General features: G+C 43.8%; 1 protein-coding gene across 2 annotated transcripts; it reads left to right on the plus strand.

Annotated features, from left to right (window-relative positions):
• SCTR (secretin receptor) lies at positions 1–21842 on the plus strand. 2 transcript variants are annotated; one of them, XM_015634319.1, is made up of 13 exons: positions 1–375; positions 5459–5585; positions 9771–9881; positions 13742–13845; positions 14140–14237; positions 15178–15310; positions 16120–16273; positions 16363–16423; positions 16945–17014; positions 19664–19755; positions 19849–19987; positions 20153–20194; positions 21234–21842. In XM_015634319.1, the coding sequence occupies exons 1-13, from the start codon at positions 346–348 to the stop codon at positions 21408–21410; spliced, it is 1338 nt and encodes a 445-aa protein (XP_015489805.1). In that variant the 5' UTR covers positions 1–345; the 3' UTR covers positions 21411–21842. The 2 variants fall into 2 exon arrangements, with proteins under 2 accessions (XP_015489805.1, XP_015489804.1); XM_015634318.3 differs by lacking the exon at positions 1–375 and adding an exon at positions 1647–2024.
• The last annotated feature ends 1440 nt before the right edge of the window (positions 21843–23282 follow it).

The following is a 23282-nucleotide window of genomic DNA, read 5'->3' on the forward strand; positions in this document are numbered from 1 at the left end:
ACCACTGGTGTTTAAATTCAACATTGACTCTCCAGCTCCTGGGCCTATTTTGGAAAAAACCCCATATTCCAAAGTACATTCAGAAGCAAAGCTTTCTCAATTACATAAATGCAAGAAAGAGTGCTGGCTTTCAGGGGAAGATGCTGCAATATGAATGGAATAATAAAATATTCCTTAAGCCAAAGGAAGAGAGCGAAAGATTTGGCAGCCCACCGAGATGATGCAGCATTTTCAGTGTGGTTCCTTCTGACTACTACAGTGACATTGTCTGGCTGCCTCTCAGACCCCCTTTCAACAGTTTGTTTAACCCTTTGATATTTTCAACCAAGCTCTGTGGGGAAGCAAATGTCTTCAAGAAATGAAAATCACTACAAGGTTAGTGGACTGGGGCAAGGAAGATCGAAGCATTTGCCATTTTGGGGGGAAGGATGCTGTGTGAGTGTGGTGGATGAACAGGACAGAGCTAGTGTGGAGTTAAGCAAATGCTGCTGCTTGCCTGGCTGCTGCTCTGGGACTGCGAGGAGAGAGGAGGATGGTGTGTAGGGAAAGAGGGAGCATTGCAACTCAACGATCTTCACAAGCACATACAGAGAGGAATTGGAGTCAAGATGGGCATGGAAAGGGCAGCACTTGCTAGGAAACTCAAATTCCTTCATTGTGCTGCTCAGCAGATGACTTGTTTAATCCAATGGTAGGATTTTCAGCATACAGGAAATTAGCCATGTATTTTTCCTAGTCATTGGCTTTACTGGTAAACCTGGAGCACATATGTGTTCTGGGCAGCCCTTCATTAAATTTGACCTATCTGGTGGTGGTGAATTGGAATAGGTGGTAAAAGATGTTTTGAGACAAGCCGAGGACTGTCATGCTTTGAGAAAGAGCACTGGTACACTGTGCAAACTTTGACTCTTTTTTGAAGCCATATTCAGTATTGTGCTAGAAGTGAATGTGAAAGCAAGGGTCTGGAGTGCCTGCCTCGGCAGCTGGGAGCTCACACCCAGCTAAGCACACAGCCCCTTTACAATAGTTTTGCCACAGAAACAAAACCAGAACAACAGAGAGTGCTCTGGTGACAGGTGAGGGGACTGCCAAGGAACGGTCTTTGGGAAACCCAGGATGTCTGGAATCTACATCCCAAAAATGAGGTACCAGTGGGATCCAAATACAACGACTCACTGCAGCCTACAGCATTGGAATGAAATGCAGACTGGCTGTTTCTTCAGATGCTGAATAAGATGATGAAGTCTAGGGAGTATTTGGAGTCCTCTTTTGAAGGGGAGAGCAGATTCCCTGTTTATCCCAGACAAGAAGTTGTCTTTGGCTCTGGCAGCTATGCTCAGCTGGGCTTGGTGGGACATGCAGGCAGCTGGATCACCTGCAGCAAGATCTGCCAGCGTCCTGATTTCTGGCTCTCAGGGATGTGTGCTCCCGGTGGGAAACATGTGCAGAGCTGTCGAGAGCAGAAGCAGTGCAGACAGCCTGAATCACATTCCTCCAACTCAGGCTTCTCAGCAGAGCAATTATTCCAGGGCAGTACTTCCCCTTGATTGATTGCCCTTGCCACTGTGGGGCTGACATCTTACAGGGGAGTCATGCTTGGTTCCTTATCGTGGGAGCATGAGGAATGATCATTACCCAGCGACACCCATCGATAACAGTGAATAATAGCCAGGAAGGAAGGCAGACAACAGTAAGAACATGCTCGAGAGGTGCTGTAATTCTTGGGACAGGGCGCCTCTGCAAAGGAGGAGGAGAGTTTGCAGGGTGGATGGGAGGAGGGGGTCCTGTCGCTGTTGATGCTTTCTAGAGCTCAGCAGCTGGAGAGAAACATTGGCTAAGGATGGTCAAAGCTGGGAAGGGAAAAACTCAGGGAGGGAAAAGGATGAAGTGAAAAGAACTAGGAGCCACGCTGGAGAGCATACAAAGAGCTTGCTGACCTCTGATGCATGAGAGATGAAGAAAACAGAGAGTGTTTGACTATGTGGACCATGTGGGTGATCTTCTTCTGGATTTCAGCTGTCCCGGTAGGTGCTCAGGTCTATTTATTCCTGTTTGCATGGAATCACATGTTATCTGAGAAATTCTGAGCACCTCTGTTCCATGAAGTGGTGGTGTCTCTGTTTAGAAAGATCTGTGTAGAACCTGGGATTTTAAAATTTTATACTTGTTTCTGCTGCTTCCTGCACTAATTGACAGTGGCCATATGACTAGATGCTGGATGCCTCAGTTTCCCCACCTTTATAAAGACAGCAGTGTTACTAACCCACTTTGACAAACACAGCAGGTGGTGTGATGAACGAGGAAAGATTTGACCCCTTTCAGATAAGCTTTACTGATTTACACCAGCAATCAATCCCGTAAGGGGCAATGCCCATGTCTAGCAGTGCCTTCCTGGACTCAGATTAAAGGAATGTGAAGTGATATTTACACCACAAAGTTTGAATTGGTTGGTTTTTTTAAGTTTTATCATTTTACTGAGATTTATGAGGCAGATTGTCACTGCTGAGCTCCGGGTGCTTGGATCAGTCAGAAAGGAGAGTGGAACCTGGACTGTGATCTCCAGGTGCTGCTCAGGTTATTCAGATTTTGAATGCATATAAAACAAGGGGTGAAATGTGTCCAGCTTGGGTGTGAGTAGTTAGGAATGGATCAAATCACTGTTTCATTACAACAAATGGAAAAATCAATTTATTTGTCCCAGCAGGGGATTTGGCTCCAACTGTGAGAAAACCTGAGCTCTGCCTAGATATTTTAATAACAGAGCGAATGCAATCTTAAAATATTTTGCCTTTTGATCATCCTCTGCAGTAAAAACAGTGACTGTGATGGGTTTCTTGTAATTTTGATTTCTTATTCTTAGTACTACCTAAAGAACTCTGTAAATAGATGTCATTGCTCAGGGTGTCTCCAAGAGCACCTCCTTCTATTGGTTCTTCTAATCTTTCAAAATACCTATTTTCATGTTGCCAGGCATCTTTCGCTCCTTAAACCCTCTCATTACACTAAATCCACTTATTTTAAAATGAAATGGTTGTGAATTATGAATAATGTTTAGATCCATTCATTTCACACTTTAAAAGCTGTCTTGGCTGTTGCTGTTAATAGTACAGCTTTTTGCCTATTCTGGAGATCTATTTATCACAGTTATCTCTGTTTAGAATGGATTAGGTATCTTGTCTTGAAACAAAATATGAGGACGTCTTTCTCTCTGTCCTGGTTTCAGCTGGGATAGAGTTAATTTTCCTTTTAGTAGCTGGTGAAGTGTCAAGGAGATCAAAACTGTTTCAGGGAACTGTTTAGGAAGAGACATAGAAACCGCACGTAGAGGAGCCCCTCTTCCTGCTCGTTCTCAAGCAGCAGGGGCAGGCTGTTTGCTCCCACTTGTGGATGGTAAACACGAGTGAGATGGAGCACAGCTGGTAGCAGAGTGGGGTTATCCGGCCATGGCAGGGGAAACAGATTTCACATCACTCCGCAAACATCCTAGCGCTCACACCCAGCCTGCCCCCTCGGATGCCAGTGTTGGCAAAGATTGGCTCAGGGACAATGATGGAGGAAAACAAGGTCTTTAAGCCTACACCTGGAAGCTCTCTGCTTTCCCTGGGCTTAAAATGCTGTTAATTGCATGTCTATTACCAGGAAGTGGTATCCAGCTGAAAAAGAATAAGGTGGACATCACTTTGTGGGGTAAAACAGTAATTGTAAGGCACTACCTATGCTGTATTCCTGCTTGAACAACACATTTAGTATAAAAAAGCAATGCTGTATCAGATCATCAGGGTGATCTTCACAACTGGGTGTGCTAAAAGTGTGTGGCCTCACTCTAGCCATAAAGAAATAAGACAATTTAAATCTTTTTAAAACTAAAACTTAGGATCCACATTTCTTAAAGGAAAACAGAGCCCACACAATGTAAAGGCTTTTTTAAGATGGAGTATTCCCCTGTTCCTGAGATCATTGTTGACATGATTCCTAGCATTTATTTTTACATATGTTCAGTATCATCTTAAAAACCCTCATGCAAACCAGGTTGGTTACGTTGGCCATTTCAAATGCTCAGCATTCAAATGCTGGCATCAGAAGAGAGTTTCTTTCATATAAAGTCTTTGCACGTGTGATTCCAGAAAATTCATTACATTGTGAAAAAATAGGTTATTTCTAGTTCATTTATTTCAAGACACAAAAAAGACAAGGGAGAAAGATACTGAACATACCAGACCAATTAGATGACTACTCAAAAAATTTCCAGCCAAAACAGTGGGAATATGGTCTCTAATGTCTGATATGCTAAAATTTAATTGTAGAAAACTAATAGTTCTCATTACAAGGTTTTCAGGGATTGTTCTTTCTCCCAAATCTAATCTGAAAGTGATCAGCAATGCTACAAGATTTATTAGGTTGAGCAGTAATGTGATGGGTTAACTTTCTTGAACAAAGAACGTAAACAAATTCTGTCTGATACTTTTCAACTAACAGAGACTGATGACTGACTTTTAATCTCTTCATTAGGTATATAGATACATATGCATTTATATATATGTACGTAAAATTTCCATAGTGAAAATTTATAGAGATTTTGGGTTTATCCATTAGAGAGAAATTTTCTAATACATTACAGTGGGCATCCACTTATATTCAGGTCTCTTGTGTCAAAAGGAATAGACACTGGTAAAATAACAGAAAGGGTAAAAGTACTTTTTTCCTGAATGATGTATCTGTTAAGACCTTGTCCTGCAAATAACTGTGCAATGATTTTCAATACTCGTCATTTTAATGGTCTGTAGCTGTTTGGTTTTTTCACTCATTTTGGTCCAGCTGCATAAAACATAAACACACATTTAATTGCTATGTCAGGATTGAGTGAACACTAACATTTCTACATGGTTTTATGAGAAAGGAGGCTGGGAAGATGAGAAAATGACCTCAGGGCAAATTACAACCTAGCTTCTCACAAAAATTTGGGTGAGATTCTGCATTCAGGTGGGCTCCTGCAGTTACCAGATGGTAGCAGTGAAACAGGCTTAGGTGGTCTGCAACCAGTGGGCATATTTGGACCACTTGTGCCCAGGAAAATGACCTGCCAGGTGTATGGTTTAACACTGCCATGGGTGAGTGATTAATTCTCTGTTACTCTAGGAGACTCCAGCAGTGTTCTGGATGTTTCTGCAGTCTTTTGGAAGAGCATCCTGTTCATGTACTTAATTTAGCGGAATAACACATTTTTCTCAATGTCAGTAATGTCAGCAAAAGAGAGAAGACATAAACTCAGTCTGTGCTTGCCAGCTGCTACTACAAAAATGCAGACTTAACTGGGAAAACTGTCTGTATTTCAAGGAAATATTGCCCACAATCAAGTGATAGACTTCCATGGGTAATATGAGCATAAAAAAGGTAGATTCTGTTGAGATTTTATATGTTTTAAGATGAAAAGTGATTCCACTGCTTTTAAAATTTGTAGATGGAAGCTATTCCACCTGTCTGTGACCTTCTGGGCGTCCTGAAAAGGGAGGAGGAAAAGTGTGTGGAGACTCTTTCCCTGGAGGCAAGGAACAGAACGACTGAAAATGATCTGCTCCTGAGCTCAGGTAAAAAGACTGAACAAATGCACTCGATAAAAGCTGCTCTCACATGAACTGCATTCCTCAAACTCAGGTACCCCAGTATCTGTTCCCATAGGAGGTATGCACTTAGCATACATCTCTCCTTTAGGAGCAAAAAAACGGGTAAGATCTGTTACAAGGCTTTGAGAGTGGGATTTTGACCTTACTGTGACAGGAAGAGTTGTGGGAACAGCTGCTTGACTGTTATCCTCACAACTGGAGAACACACCAGCAACAAAATATTGCAAATTGCAGCCCATCTTGGACAAGGATAATTTAAAAAGTCACCCCAGCAAGTGTAAATTTACTAAACTACTTACCTTAAAAATCAATGAAGACCAGCAGCCAACTTTAAATTCCATGGCTTGAAGGTTCTCATTGCTTCCTCCTTGTTCCAAGTTACTGTCACCTAACAGAGTTCTTGAATTTCAGTGAGCATTTATCATCATATAAAAGAGTTTTTTGGCCTGGGAAAGTTGTGGTACTGTGGTCCTCATCATGTAGACAGTTTCACTTTCACAGCTGAGCAACAGGGGTCATGTGCAAGAGATGATTAAACCTTTTCTGTGAACTGTGTGTTAGTTCCCCTGAGCAGCTGCTGGGTCAGCATCTCAGAACATTGGGAGTAGGCAGCAATGTGACTATTTTTTTGTGTGTCACCAGCCATCACCACTAAGGATGGGGTTGTGTCACTCACAGCATCTCACAGACTGAGCTGATTCTGCATCATTTCTGTGGGCCATAACATGGGCAAGGTTCTCACCAGCATGAGAAGGAGCTCCCATGGGATGTGCTGTGTGCAGGCTCTCCTGGCCACTGACAGGAAACCCTGTGGAGCTAAAGTGTGTTCTTGGTTTCAAAAATTTCCCCTCTAACAGAGTGTTGGAGACACAGAACAGTCCACTATGTCCCGGCCAAAGGGCAGAACTCAGAGGAAAGATCTATTGCCTGGTTTCTTAGGTCGCCTTGCATTTTTCTCTGTCACTGTTTTATCCCTGTCCCTTGCAGACTGATGGGTGTGAGCACAACCTCAGGGCATTGCAGTCATGTAGCAGTGACAAAATACCTTATGGCAAGCTTCCAGCTACTCCACAAGGCAGATCTATTTCATTGAATGTAAGAAGTTTGATGATATTAATGAACCAGTATTGTTTGTTTCCTTCAGTGGAGGGTGGTTTGTCAGCCTATTTCTTTCGCTGCTTTGATCCTGTGAGATGGCTCTAACGTTCAGCTCTGTGTTGCCTAGGCACCAGAGCTCCACAGATGCAGACAAGTAAAACTCCACAGGACCGTGCAGGTGTGGACCCACACTAGCATTAGCAGGCGTGGACCCACACTAGCATTAGCAGGCAATACCATTTTACAGACGGTCTTGTTCTATCTCAGTCAAATAGTAGCTTCTCAGCAGAGACTTAATCCAATTTTAAACCGGATCCACATCTTAAAATCCACTCAAGACCTTTTGTTATTGGAATTTTTTAATGGGTAATTCTACCTAAAATTCTACCAAACTCTAAGAGGGATTTGTTACCTTGGTAAATTAGGGGGTAATGCTTCTATTCTGGGAAATAGAACATCTGAAAATACCTCCAGCCTTTAAAGTATCTGCATGCCTTTAGTCCATATGGAGAAAATCCCATACAAGGCTTTCAGTTTGAGGAAGAAAGAAACAAAGCTGAGGAATTCAGTGCATACCCTTGGTGGGTCATGCAGGGAGGAATAAAGGTGGCTTCACAGGGTGTGGCTTCCACACCTCATCCTTCCTGCACCTGCCCCAGAAGCTTTGACTGGCACAGGCAAGAGAAAGGACAAAGCAGGGGAAAAACTTCCACCATGACATCTCTGTTGCAGTGCTCACATTCCTCTGAAGATGGCACAAACACAGAAGTTCACTGCTGGGGAATCAGGTACCTGAGCAGTGAGTGTTCCTTATCCTCCTGCAGTAAAAGGGAAAAGGGACTCTGCCCTTATGATAACATTAGCTTGGGAAAGGGAGCAGTGTAATATTAACGTAACCCAAGACACAGTTACATTCTTTTTTGTGCATGAGTGAAGACAAGAAAATTCTCTTGGGAGCAAGGAGCAGGGTGGGGAAGCTACTGGAGACCTGGAACCCCTGATCATAGTGACACTGTGTATTGCTGCTGGGAGAATGCTGTGAGTGCTGCTTGAGGGCGATCCCAAAGGGCACAGGGCCATGTGAGGGAGGTGTTGCTGTACTTTGTCTCCACCCCGAGGCTCTTTATCTAGCTGGGGATGGGGGATACCAGCTTTCATCCATGACAAGTGGCAAGAAGCCCACCTGCAGGAAGAATAGCTCAGCTAATTTTTGTTTTCTCTTCCTGGATGGAAACCACCCAACATCATAATTTTGCCAGGTTTTTCTGTGCATTTGGTCTGATTTGGAGGTTTTATGCCTGTGGTGTTGGCATGAAGGTTTGATAAACCAAACAATGTGGGAAGTTAAGTCATAAATATCACCCAAGGTGAAGTTTTGCTTGCCTTTAAACTTTTGCTTTGAAGTAAATCCTTTCCAAGACTTATAAACTTTGGCACAGGGAGGACATCAGGGCTGAGGTGCTGCCCTGGCTGTGAACATCTTTGTACTTTCAGGAATTAGGACTCTTGCACAGGAGGAAATCAATACATTTCTAGAAATGTAAATATTTTTGTCAGGCAAATGGAGGTTGGCCTTATAAAATGAAGTGTTTGAGGAGAGTGTTTGGTCAGCACTTCCTCCCCTCATCCTTCAGGGAGCATGCAGGGCAGATGGCACACGTTGGAATACAGCAGGCACAGGGTAGTCCTGACATGCCCCAGTGGACTTTCTTTCCCTTGTTATGTTGCAGAAACCTCAGAGGGCTGTGCTAAAACCATGGACAGGGAGTGGAGGCAAAAGGGAATGAGTTTGAATGATTTCAGCCTGTATCTGGAGAAGAGCAAAATAAGAAATGGTAGGATTGCAGTTTCTCTTTGCTACAAAGAGCATCAAATGTAGGTCTTCTCCACTAACACTCCGAACCTCAGGCCAAAATTAATCCATAGCAACATGCAGCACCTAAACAAGATGTTTAAGTAGAGATCACCATCATATTCTGCTCCAGTGGCCACCAGATGAGCTCCCTGATGCATATCTACCAGCCCTGTCAGATGGCAATACAGTCAAGTTGAGGGTGACTTGACTCCCTGACTGCGAGAGGGGACCGTGACAAAGCCTATCCATAAAATAAGCAGCCCTTGCACCTAACTGAGGGAGATGGGGAAGTCTGGGCAGCCAAGCTCAGTGAGTAGTTTGTTGGCATTGTTCACTTCACCACAGCCTGAGCACAGTGAAAGAGTATTTATGGTGATAAAAGGAAGACATTGATGCTGTTGCTCTCTATCCTTTCTCCAGTATGATGAGATTAGCTCAGCTGGTTAGAGCACAGTGCTAATGATGTCTAGGTTATGGGTGTGATCCCCAAATGGGCCATTCACTTTAGAGTTGTACTCTTTTTGTGGGTCCCTTGCAACTCAGAACAATTTAAGTTGTGATGTGATTTAAGTGATCTGTGGTTTAAGTATCATCCTGAAGCTGTTTAAGCTCCTAGTCACAGAATCACAGAATGGGTGAGGCTGGAAGGGACCAATGGATCATCTGGTCCAACCTCCCTGCTCAAGCAGGGTCATATAGTTGCGTGTTTTCCTATTTACAAAAATGCTGTGTAAGGAAAGGATTAGGATGACTCAAGGTGAAAGCTTTAGAAAGACTGAAAATAAGTTTAAAAATTTCCATGTGATTTCCTTCATCTTTCCAGGGCCATTCAGTAGTTACCAGCAAACAGTTAGGAAATAAAAGGCCTGATGTGAAGTTCAGAACTACTCTAATCACTATTTGTGTGTCTAGTAGAGACCAGTGGGAACAATGACAAGAATGGGACAGGTCTGGGAGCTTGCTAGGGCTGGTTTGAAGCAATCAGGAACTGCTCTGTCCTATCCAGGTTTCAGCAGGAGTTGCTCTGTCTCATCCAGCTTGCTTTTCAGAGCACTGAGAATCTTTGTTCCTGGAGCTGCCTTGGTCCGTGGGACATATTGCATGGTCTTGTGCTGCTTGGAGACGTCCAAGTGTTGTTGGAAGAAGTTTCATGGTGTTATGTCACTGAATGGTATTTCCTTGTTGCCCACCCCCAGGCAGATGTGCTGGAATGTGGGATAACATGAGCTGCTGGCCTTCATCCACTGTGGGACAGACTGTCAATGCTCACTGCCCCGAATTCTTCCAGATGCTGACTGGGAAAAAAGGTAATGCTAAAATGATGATTTTCTTGCCCAGGTGTTTTTTATTAAACACTTATTTATTAAACACTTTATTTTTTATTTAGTAACAAAGATACCATGCTCAGGTCTGAACTTGAATTTTTTTCTCTCCTTCTTTTAAAGAACAATAGTTACTTAGCAGCTCTGTTTCCAACACGAAGCTGAACATGAAAAAGCCTGGAATTAAAGTAGCAAGATCTTTTAAGTGTATGTTTTTTCTAGCCAGACATAAAAAAGTGCAGGAATTAATGTTATTCTGAAAAATACGTTTTTAGCATGGTTTCTTAAGGGAAAGGGTTCTCTCCACTCAGGTGCTGTGTTTACTTCTGTCTTTCTCTTTTAATAACTCCTAGAGACAGTGGCTGGTCCCAGAGGAGCTTGATGGGGACAAAACTTCACACAGCATTAGGTTCACATGAATTTTGGCAAAACATCCAGCTAGGCAGAAAATATCCCCTTTTTTGCCTTCATCAAGAGATAATCTGCAATGGGGATTTCTCTCTTTCCTGTAAAAGGATCCATACAAGTGGCACAATCTCATGGAAATTCAGGTTTCATGGCTCACCAAACAATTCACTCAAACAGAGGTGAGCTCAAGCAATCCTTATTGTCCTTTTTCTGGGATATCTAAGCTAGAAATGAAGTGAAATTTACTCCCAGAAGGCTACAGTAATCATGAGCTATTAAGTAAGCCTGCTTCTTGTTCATTTCTGCTTTTCAGTAATGCCCAAGAAATGTGTTTACATTTCTCTTTAGGGAGTTAATGATTCAAATGAGAAGAGGGTTTCGCATTCTTCAGTTATAGGGCACAGATTAATGAGGTCCAGTACTTATAGAAAAGCAGACAGATTCATTTTATGAAGGGAGGAACAGGAGACAAAGTATTAGATTGTCTAATAAAGATTACATAACTCAGAGGAGAAGCACTTAGTGCTCTTTAAATGAAATCAGACACGAGCCACTCAGATTAAAATAGAAACCTTGCTTCTTTCTGTACACACGAACATTATCTGCCCTTTGAGCCCTTTAATCTGATTTAAAGCCAAAGGATAAACTACACAAAGGCATAGATCGCTGGAGAAACCATCCATCTGGCATCTACATCTTTAGCAGAGTGATCCCGGCCCTTAAATGCAGTAACTGAAATCCCTGCTGGTACAGCCACTAGAGGGAACTGCTCCCTGCCTCTGGCCTTCTCACCGGGGAAGAACACAGGAATTTGTACATCCAAAGGTCATAATTACATCTCAGATGTTTACTGCCTTATCTTGGAGGTAGTCAGCTTAAACTTTAGTTGCCCTCCTTATCAAGAAACTGATAAACAATAATCAGAGTGACAGTGTTCAAAACAGATCCCCAAGACCTGGTCCATCGTCACTAGCATATTATTTCAGTCTCTGCATCTGGTATTTTGGGTCAAAGTCAGCAATAGTTTAACCTCATTCACATGGCCACCTTCTTTGATTTTCTACTGTGGTTGGCTTGTGACTTCTCAGTTTATTTATTGCTACAGCCATTGCCCTGTTTGAAACAATTTTGAAAAAGAAAAACAAAGATCTGCTTGCTTCAAAGGAAAAGCAAAGGTTCTCTCCTCACCACTTACAAAGCAGATGGGCAGCCACAAATGCCAAAGGCCCATATGTTAAACCATGTGGATGGCTCTGAGCTCTGCCCTGGTCTCTGTGCTCACATCTAGACTTGCATTTGCAGCCCAGCCTGTCTGGTCCCTTTCTACATAGCAGACCAAAGAAACAAAATTATCTGGAACCAAGTAACAGAACTGACCATGGTGTCTCAGGCATGGAGTGAAGGAAGGTGTGACAGTCTTGAGGATTCAGAGGCAAAGGCCACATCAGATGGCCCCAGTTCCACAACCTGAGTTCCTTTAGCCAGAGTTCCTTCTTGCCCAGGCAATTCCAAAGTACCAGTAAACAACACCAAACTAAATCCTTAGACAGACTGCAGATCCCCAGTCTGCTTTGAGTGGAGCATGCTGCAGTTTCCCACGTGTGTGTGTGTCACCCATAACCAAGGAGCCCTGTTAAAATTTTCCTGGTGTCTATCTACATGATGTTCCTGGCATAATCTCCTGTGCTTTGCATACAGCAACACCACCACAGAGCTCCACCTCTTTTTGTTTGATGTGCTTTGACAGCCTCGAGCACAAAACAGTCACAGGCATGTTTACAAGCACAGTGCTTTGCTCCGAGTTAAGTAAGTGTGTCTTAATAGTTGACACTGAAGTAGAGAATCTGCCACCACACCACCCCCTTGCTGGGTGCCAAGACAAGTTGGGGAGAACCTTTTGGGAGAGCTGTTTCTTGCCTGCATAGAAAACCTATGTTTCTTTTCAAACATAGAAAACCTGGCTTATAAAGCAAGCCTGGCCCTTTCAAAGATGCTAAGCTGGAACAAGATGTTCAAAAAGGCATCAGAATAATAGTCTGATAATGACACACCCAGAGCTCTTCCCACTCAGGGTTCTAAGCATGTTTGCTGTGCCTTGCAGGTTTACAGAGGTGAGTTCAAATCAAGTGCAGGCATGCTGTCAGGTCACCAGCATTAGCCCAGAGGTAGCAGAAGCCCTGACTCTGTCCTGACAATTCAAGCAGGGCTCCAAAGAGGATAAGCCATTGCCAAACACTGCTGCATATGCATCTCCTTCAGTTCCCTCTGCACTGCAGGGATGTTTTGCAAGAGCCAGACACCCTAAAGTCCTAATGGCTAAATGTGTGGGGGAAAAGTAGACTTTTATGGTGCCCTCTGGCAAGGCTTGTACAAAGAAGGACTGCTGGTTTCATGTCCCCTTTAAATACCTGCTAGCATTGCCATCACTGAACCGAAGACAGGATTTCACCCCATGTTTCTAAAGTATGATTCTTACCGTACAGATCAATGTGATTAGGACAGTGGACAGTGGTTTTACTTCTTTGTAAAAGTTTCTCTTCAGCACCTAATATACACACCTGCTAGGGCCACTTTCTTCCAGTGACATTGTAAGTGGTGTTGGGCAGGACCTCCCACTTCCACTTTGGGACCAAACATTAATATGGACAAGTTCAAAACTATCCCACTCAGCCATATGCAACTTGCTGGGCATTCATCTCACTCAGCATTAGGAGTCTTAAAGTCAGACATCCCAGCAGAAGAGGGTCAGACAAACTGCCCTCTGTAGATACCAATCTGAAAAATGAGCTGAATTCTGCAAATGCCTATTTTTCTCCGAAGACAGCCACAAGGGACACAGTTGGACTCAAGTACTCAGCTTTCCAGAAGTTGAGCTTAAGTGAGGGGAATTTCTTCCTAACCTTTAATTTGCAAGCAAGCAAGGAAATCAACAGGGTAAAATAATGCCCAGTGTGGGAAAAAGACTTTTAGTATTCATTTAAATCTTACTGAAAATCTGTGACCATCTACAGTTTTGTGTTCTATTTGGAGCATGACAAACCACAGTAAGGAGGTGGAAGCATTCAGCAGAGTATCAGGTTTGCATGGAGTTTGAATCTGTGATTGAACAAGTCATGTGTTTGCTGATCTTGGAATAGTGGCCAAGAAACACCAGATGTACTGAGCAGTATTATTTATGTTGCAATTAATAAAAACACATCCATCACAGTCATCCCTGAGAGGGTAAATAATATTATGACCCACACAAGTACACTGGGCAAGTATCAACAGAATCAGCTCAGCTGCATTTTGCCTCCAGCTATGCAGAGTGCACTGCCTGGGGCAACATAATCTCCTGGCTCCTGGAGCAACCCTACATAGTGACTGAACCCCGAGGACAAAGATACAGCTGGAAATGGTCATACCCATTCTGTCTTTTTTTTATTGTTATTGCACAGGTTTTGTGTACCGAAACTGCACAAGCGAGGGCTGGTCAGACCCCTACCCAAGACCTGATATTGCTTGTGGCTACAATGTCAACGACACAACCAACGAGGCCAGAGTGAGTCTGAGTGCCCATGGCCACAGATCTGCTGCTCTGGGGCACAGGGGAGAAAGACTTTTAGAAGAGACTGATTGATGTTGTGATTTAACCCAGGTGGGGCTATTGCTATTGGCAGTTTTCAGCATGAATACTTCCTGCAAGTGATTGGAAATTGTTGCTCAGTGAAATTTCAGTAGCTGATTTTACAAGAAAATTTATTCATTAAATAGGAGGAGGGAATCCTTCTTTTGGTGTGGGCTGATCTCTACCAGGCAGGGCAAGGTAAAGATGTGATTATATGTTCCCCTGCAGCGTTCCTATTTCATGACCCTGAAGATCATGTACACCATCGGCTACTGCACCTCCCTTGTGACGCTGATGATAGCCTTAGTGGTCCTGGCCTCCTTCAGGTAAGGAGAAGCATCTCTGGTTTGTCTTTGGCCAGGACTTCTGGTCATCTCAGCTGACAAAAATCTTAAGCTGGCAAACTTAAAATTGAAGTATATCTGAAAACCTTCACATAATTTGACATGACAAAATTTCAGGGCTGCTCATTATATTGTGCTCTCCTTTTCTTTCCAAATCACTGCTGGATGCATGTTGCAAATGGCATTTGCACCAACTCCCTGCTGAGATCTTCCCATTATTTCAGTGTCCCTTGGGCAGAGTGTCTTTCCCCCTGCTGCTCTTTTCCCCACTTGGGACTGTGGCTAAAACTTTGCTCTAAGTGCCACTGCACTGACTTCTGGCAAGGTGTTCCAGATTTCTATTAGCAATCTGACATTCAGCTTATCTTCACTCATGCCTGTAACCTGGAATTTGTACTGTGCTGCTTATTCAGTGAAATTAATTTCCCTTACAGTAAATGTCAGGGCGGCACCTCTGGGCAAAAGAAAACCAAACTACTTTGCAAATTTATATTCAGGCTGCACAGCCTCTGGACACAGACTATGTGGAGATTTAATACAGAAAACACTGCAGGCACAAGTGCACTGTGCTGGCAGAATAAATAGATTCATCCAGGTGTGAATAAACACCTTGGGTTCATGTTACTCCAGAAAAGAGGGAGGGATGCTAGAACAAGCATATTGGCATGAAATCAGAATTTTCCTGGCAATGTTCAGCTTGTTTTAGTACCCAAGTGGAGTAGATATGACTGTAGCTTTTTAAGGTTTTCTCTAGGATGTCCCTCTTGGGAGATGTATTACTCTTCCTTTCACAGACAGAACAACACTGTTCTTCATTTGTCAGTTTATGACTACTAAGGATTGAAACCTGCTGTTTACAGCCACAGGCTCCTTACATTGGTGAGGAATGTCACTTCATTGGATCTCTTTTTTTTTTTTGCAGAAGACTTCACTGCACAAGGAACTACATCCACATGCATCTCTTCACATCCTTCATTTTGCGAGCCTCATCCAACTTCATCAAGGATGCTGTCTTGTTTTCCTCTGAAGACACAAATTACTGTGGGGCATACACGGTAACCCTCGGCTCACCAGCTTGCTCCACCCCTCAATTCCCCAGCAGGATTTAGTGTATAGGAAGGAAATCCCCATCCCAGCTTTATATTCATCATGAGGGGTTATGGGAGAAGAGAGGTATGCTCTGCCCCTTCTCTGAGAACATATTAAATATTGCTGACTTACACTGCAGTGTGGGACCTGATAGTAAGATAAGGGCTTGCACTCAGAGAGTCTGGGACCTCCCAAATTTTGAAATGTTTTGGCTTTTTCTTTTTATTGGCAGCAAACTATTTTGAAAATTTGGGTGTGAGGAGGGGTGAGCAACACTGGAGATGATGGACAATGCTATAAACTAAAAGATAAGAATTAGGGAGAGGAACAAAAATAGGCTTGTTTTGTGTTGTTTTAACCTACTGTATTTGCTGGATTTTTGTGGCAAAAACTAACATGTTGAGAACATTTTAGTTTGTCTTTATCAACTGCTTTTCTTGGGAAAAAAGTATTGACAATATATCCACGTGCTTCTCTGAGGTGATATTAGTGTTACTGGTACTAAGAAGGTAATAACAGTGAAATTCCCCTGAGACAGTAACCTGAATCCAAGTGTCCATGAACACATTCAGCTCTTCTAGTGAGGCAGTTGATTAATGCATTTAGGAGTGCCAGCTCTGCTTTCTTGTCATGTGAACCCCTGTTTTGAGGACACCCATTTAGTCCCCTAATTGCTATAAAATCTCTATTTGCCAAGATTAATTTACAGCTTGCTCTCTCTGTTAGAAGGTAGGCACAAACCCAGGCAGGAGCTAATTATCCTCTCTTTCCTCAGGCTGGCTGTAAGCTCACCATGGTCTTCTTTCAGTATTGCATCATGTCTAACTACAGCTGGCTCCTGGTGGAAGGGCTGTACCTCCACACTCTCCTGGTGATTTCTTTCTTCTCGGAAAGGAAGTTCCTCTGGTGGTTCATCGCCCTGGGATGGGGTACTGGTTCTCCTTTCAGTGAGAATAACTGGGTTTTGTCTGCCTTTGGAATGGACTTGTGAAGCAATAACTGGTTATTCCAATTGCAGGTGCCCCAACAGTGTTTGTGGCTGCATGGGCGACTGCTAGGCAACTCCATGAAAATATTGGGTAAGTGGTATGGAGTGGAGGAAGCTGGCATGCCAGGGGGAACATGCAGCCCCTGTGCAGGCTGTTCCATGGGGTCCTGCTCATTTCTAATTGCTGGAAGTAAATCAATCAACATCCTGCTGTGGTGGGAGCCTGAATCCTAGCGTGGGTAGAGTAGAGGTACAGCTGAGCAATACAAGAAAAAGCTTCCAATTCCGTTTGAACATTTTCAAGGGTAGGAAGTAGCCTTCAGGTATGAATTCAGACCACAATGTTTTCAGCATCAGTATTTAATTTTCTGAATGGTGAAACTTTGGTTCTTTCTCTTCTCCCTTTCAAAATTTTGAACAGTGTTCCCCTACTTTAAGGGAAGGACCTATTTCTGTCCAGTGCAGCTGGGCAGTTTTCTGTCACTCAGTGAGAACAGGAAATTAGTTTTGTAGAGAAGAGAATGAGAGAATAAGGTGCAAACCAGACTAAACCTGCTTGAAAAGATACCAATGTTTTGATAACTGACTGCACCTTCTCTTCTATTTTTATAGGTGTTGGGACATTAACACTGATGCCAATACCTGGTGGATCATTAGAGGCCCCATAGTTTTGTCTATTTTTGTAAGTCTTTTCTGGGACAAGCAGATTCAAACTGTATTTTTAAATACTGCAAAGTCAGAGCTCATCTACTCAACATGCTTTAGAAGTGTGTTAATGAACTGATCTTAGGCATGTGTCTGAACTGGTGTGACCCATGAGTTATTGCTTAAGCAACTTCTGCTTAGCAGGACTTAGACAGTAACTAATGCCCCAAAGCTAAGTTCACAGGGAAAGCTAGAGTGTCCTCCCAAGAAGCAAGAGCCTGAAGAAGATCAGGTTTCCACATCCTGTTGATTTCACATGATCTTGGCTGTTTTGTGGAAGCTTGTTTTGGACTGTTTCAAGGAAAGCTCCAGAGGAGAAACGAGTGGCTGTACATTTCAGTACAATTACTTTTGTGTCTGCTGGTCAATGCTTCTCTCAGCAAAGCCAAAACCAACTTGCCTTACATGACCACTGGCTTTTGTTTTCAGGAATGAAAACATCTCACAGGCTGCATGCACCACATATTAGTGGACAGCACTGAGGCACTGCCCAGTGAATTAAGGCACAGGCGTTGAAACTCAGTGTAAGCTTGCCCAGTACAAGGCAGTAGTGATGACAAGAGCAGTTTGGTGTGTATAATACACAACCAAATACTCAACACCTGTGTTTTGAGCATTTGCTGGTACTCTCCTTCAGAGCCTTAGGTACCAGGGGGCTGGAGCTGCTGTTCAGGATTGTTGCTCTGCCTGATGAAGATGCTCTGGGTCAGACCATGCTGCAATGACCTTTCTGAAACCCTAGACCAGAAATGTGAACTGCTGGTTACTTGAGAGTAACCTGCTGTCATTCCTAGTGAGACCCCAAGGGCTGGTTGAGGTTTTCAGACTTCCAGTAAGAAACATTTTACTTGCAAAACACAAACTGCAACACTTGCACACTTCTCGGAAACCCAGGCAGCAGAGATGGTGGGTTAAACTTCTACTCCTATTGACCAGTGAGCAATCCTGCATGCCCACAAGGCAAGCAGCAGACCGCACAAGTGATTTGGGATCAACTTAACGAGGCCATGGCATTTATTTTGATTAGTGAAACAACCCTCATGCCAAGAGCCACTCAGCAATATATAAAAGCCAACAAGAACCAGGCATTCTGCAAGACAAAAAGCACAATCTTAGTTTATGTTTTGGCCGCCCCCACCCGCTATCGCCTTCCAAGTGTCCTCAGGATGCTGATTCTGCCTTGTTTAAGCTACTGAAGGCAGAAGCCGCCTGCATGACTGCAGGTTTCCCCCAGAAGAGGCTTTACTCAAGCCCATAACCAAACAAACAGCCAGATCTTAAGAATTCAGGTCTTATCTCTGTATTCCTCACAGCCTTCAGCAGTTCAAAGGGCAGAAAATCAGCACCGATAAACACCTTTGTGCTCCCAGGCTCTCGCTCATTCCTGCGCTGCCCGCGGGCAATTCCTCAGGGCAGGAATCCCGCCGCTCCCCCTTCCCCTGTGGCTTTTATCAGCCCTGCTCAGCCTACACGGCTCTTCCCTGACCTAACGGGTTAAAAATCTCAGAATACCCCGACTGGAACCTCCTTTGCTCCCTCCACCCCTGAAGTATTTCTTTCCTTCATGCTCTCCACCTTTAGTTCCTCACAGCTCTACTCTTCCTTCTCCCTCCCTGGCTCCCCCAAACTTCCAGCCCTTTCCAGACGCCCTCAGCAGCCACAGCTGCTCCCTTTCCATCCAGTAACTTTAAAGAGCCCAGACCCACCACCCCAGAGCCCTGCTCGGATGCCCACAGGCACGCACAGCCCACCACGAGGAGGATGCGGCTCTGCCGCGGTGTTTCCCGGCCCAGGGAAGGGTTAAGGACCTGCCACGGTGCAGGGTGTTGCACAGGGGTACAGCTCTGCAGGCTGTGCAAGCCAAGGGCAAATCAGCCCGAGGTCTCTCCCCACGGGGTGCGAGGCGCTGGCTGCGGGACAGACAGACAGACAGACAGACAGACACGCTCAGGCGGCTCTGCCTCCCCTGCTATTCCCACTCTTTGCCTGAGGGTCAAACGAGCAGAAACTGCTGTTGCCTCATCTGCACCCAAACTGAGCAGATCAGCATTTTTATCTGATATCCACCCTTCGAGAGGGGGAAAATGCAAAACGAAGAACTCCAGTGTCGACTGTCTTCTCTCCCAGCTTTTAACTGCTTTGCCTCATGATCCCAAACCACACGGAGTGTTTTTGGCAGGGAACAAAGAGCACTTGTAGTCCCAGTTAACAAGTGATAGCTCCAGTGCTGCCCCTTTGCTGGCATCCAAAGCGAGGCCAGACTGTGCAGAGGCTGTCAGAACCCCACAGCCAGACGGGACAAAACCATGCTCCTGCTTTCCTGCCCTTTGGTGATTTGCCTGGGTAACAAGCCCAGACCATCTCCATAACTAAAGCTGTAGCAAACTAGCAGGGAAGACAGCCAGGATCCAAGCCCAGGGTGGCCAAGTAGGCTGGAGAAGCAGGAACAGAGACTGGGATGGCAACATGAACACAGGCAGGCCAGCCCCAAACCCTCTACTCTTTCTTCCTGGTCCAAACCCTCCGAAGTGGCTCTGCTGATACCGGCCATTCACATAAGTGGATACTGGGCTTCTTGCTTGGTGGGTTGCTTTTGCATTCCTACTTTGTTTGTTTGTTTTTTCAGATTAATTTCATTCTGTTTGTCAACATTTTAAGAATCCTGATGAGGAAGCTCAGCTCCCCCAAAAAACGGAGCAGTGATTTCAACCAATACAAGTATGTCCTTTACATCCTTTATGAGACATTCAAGGCCCCACAAGCATTTCTTGCTCCTTCTACACCAGCTTTTCCTTCTGTTTTTATTCTCAGGAGACTTGCAAAGTCAACACTCCTCCTCATCCCTCTCTTTGGGGTCCACTATATCATCTTTGCTTTTTTCCCTGAGGATGCCAGCAGCGGCACAATGGAAATTCAGCTGTTTTTTGAATTGGCTCTTGGATCATTCCAGGTAATATTTGACAAGCTATTTTTTCTTTAAAATAAGAAAAATAGTTAGAATATATAACTGCAACAGACTTGAATTTCCAATGGCAATCCAAGCTGTCTGATTTCCCTTGAGATGCCTCATCCTCATTCACTGCAGTCCTGTGACCACAATTCTTTTATCTTTTAGGGCTTTGTTGTGGCTGTACTTTATTGTTTTCTTAATGGTGAGGTGAGTTTTGTGTGTATAACACTCTTTTTTATTGCTGAAGCATGCCTCATTAATCAGTGGGATACAACCCCCAATAAATTACAAGTTTTGTCTGAGGGTTTTCTTCCCAGCTACCTAACATCACTCATGAAATTCCTCCTAGACCTGGCAAGCCTAGCTAATTGTATGCCAGATGCAAACTTCACCTCTCAACTACTGCAACCCTTTCATAAATCAGATAACATTATTACTGTCTGGGAACTGAGGGTGGGAGCACCATCCCTCACACAGTCACACTGACAGACACCTTGTTCTGATGTTTGGTACCATTATCTGCCATCCCATCCAAGGCTGTTTTATTTACTCAATCCTTAGGAGGGAATCTATCAAAAGCTGTACCCAGCCCAAGTTTATTAGGATTCTTATAAGGTAAAGCTTTTGGTAGAGGGACCGTTACCTTTGTAGTTCAACTCCCAGGCTTCTGGGACAGAACTTCCACTCTGAAATGCTGCTGCTGGTAGAGGTTGGGGGGAAACATAAAAACCTGGAAAATCTAGAGCTAATTGGAAGGGAAAAAAAGAGCAAAACCAGTGCCTAAGAAAAAGTCACTTTGAAATGAAGGAGGGTTTTGAAATGCTCTGACTGATCTTTCAACAGAGTTCAGAAAAATGGTTTTTAAAAGAAAATCTGCCTTTTTATTTTTTTGTTTTTGTACCTTAGAGTGACAAAATGTCCTGGTTTTAGATCTAAAATTAAAATTCTGGAAAAATCTAACCCAAACACTTCCTAAGGCCAGCTAGATTCTGTGAACAGTTTCACCTGCAATTAAAGAGAAAGTTATGTGGCTGCAACAACAGTATCACTGGAAGTGTCAAGAAACAGGCCCTGCCTTAACCCTTTCAACTGGGATTTAAATAAATAAGCCCAAACCTTGGCAAAGGTTTCCTGCTCTCATTTTCCTGTTACACTGCTCTCTGCAGTGCAGGGTTCCAAGATAAACTAGCTGAACTGAGTATTTTGTGACCAACATAAACTAGCTGAACTAAGTATTTCTACCTAGGTTCAGCTGGAAGTTCAGAGAAAATGGAGGCAGTGGCATTTAAGCAAACACTGGCGTCAGCACCTCAGCACCTCAGCGAGTAACGGAGGAAGTGGCTTCACTCAAGAGATGCACATGGTGAGGTCCAGCCCAGCAGAGCACAGGAGAGGAACCCTCCAAAGGTCAAGTGTGCTTTAACCCTGTGCACCTGAAGGTACCTCCATGCTCAGATACACATGGACTGAGCTGGGAGTCTTGTGTCCATATCCAGAGCGGGACTTGGCTGTAGATCAACGTTTCTTGGAGCACATCTGTGTATATCCTGTGCAGCACCGTGGTTATTTTGCAAAGCAAAATGGGCCAAAATATTATGCTCTTCCTTGAGTTTCTGGCCACAGTAATTTGTGTTTCTTTCCACACCTGCTGTTAGTTCTACCTTAAATGTGACCTTCCATTTTCCATGTGGCTCTCCAACATGTTCCAGGCTAAGTCAGGCTGGTGATTTTTTGATGTTCACCCTTTCTTCTGCTGCAGAAGCTGGGAGGATATTGAATTTTATATGATGAAGGTTATGTGCCATCCTCCATGGGTTTGAAATGCAAAATAAAGTAATGCCTAGCATTTCTCTAAGTTCAAAGCCTTTCTGTTGTGGTGATGGATGATGGACACTGAGAACATAAGGCACAGCTGAGCTCAAATTTCCTCTCTGACTGCATATCCATTGCTCCAGTGACAGTGGCAGGTTCAGACAGGTTTTTGCCTTTGCCTCGTTTAACAGTGGAGACCTTCAAAACAAGGGTGGTCCAATTTGGATATTTGTGTCATTTTTAAATGGTAAAAAAGCTATTACAATATATTCCAACAGTGACCAAAAAAAACTTCAACAAGATAGCTCATCCCTATTGTGTCTGTACCTCTGAGACTTGACCAGATTGTATTTGAAGTAAAGAAATGAAAGCTCTTGAGACATCAAAAGCTCAATTGAACTGAACAGTAGAAGCTATCTAGTGAAAAACAATATCATAGTGGCTACCAAAAGTCTCTTTAGAGTCTACAGTCCCTCAGTGTACTAAAATCTGCAAGGCTGTGCACTGTAATATGCTGTCAAAATGTATCACAGCTTTATGCTCTTCAGGACATTATTAAGTAAATTTCCCTGTTTTGAACAAGAAAGGGATAAAACAATTCATCTGATAAAGGAAATCAAATTTCCTACTTGATTTTGTATCCACATTTCCCTAGTTGGGGTGATTTTTGGCTGGGTCTCTTCAAGGGCAAAGATGATTGACCCAAAAGCAAATGCTGTTTATCAGTTCTCCCTCCTCCAGGATCACCTACAGGACATTGGCAAAACATGCATGGCATGTCAAATGCTGCTTGAGCAGCATTCCCCAACCCCCTCTGACAAAACTGCTCCAACTAGCTTTTAATCACACCAAATGCCTAAATGGTAGGCTTCTACCATTTTATCAGGACACAAACATGCAGAGTTCAAAGGATATATTCAAGCTTAAATTACCTGTACCAAAGCAGGTTTTTGAGTGCTGTTAGCTCTGTTTTAAACTCTGAGATTCAGAAAAATAGTGTTTTTTTTCACTGGCAGTGCTGACTGTTATCCCACACCCTCCCTGGTGCAGCAGGTGCTGCAGGCAGCAGCACACAGAGGGCAGCCAGGAGAGGAAGGGCACTCAGCAGCAGGGAGAACTTTGTGGTTGCTCCAGCTTTCTTGGCTCATGCAGGTCACCCAGCAGTAGGAGAGCTGAACCTCTTTATGACCAGGAAAAAAATGATGATGTAAACTGGCACGTGTGTCAAGGAATTACTTTAAATTTATACTTTTGGAAATAGCAAGGTTTCAAGATGGTTTTGTTCTTTAAAAATCAGCTGAAACAAGCAGAAGGAAGAACAGAAGCAGGATAAGTCCCGTGACCAAAGGAGAAGTGAAAGTCCCTCTGTGAAGGCTGGAATGAAAGATCTCATTTTTTGCTGACTCACCCAAGCAGAGCCCCTGAACTTATTGGGGGAGTCACTCTGTCCCAGCACATTTAGCAAGTCAGATACTACTGAAAA

Source organism: Parus major, chromosome 7 (assembly GCF_001522545.3).
Source record: "Parus major isolate Abel chromosome 7, Parus_major1.1, whole genome shotgun sequence".
In the NCBI taxonomy this organism is placed as follows: Eukaryota; Metazoa; Chordata; class Aves; order Passeriformes; family Paridae; genus Parus; species Parus major.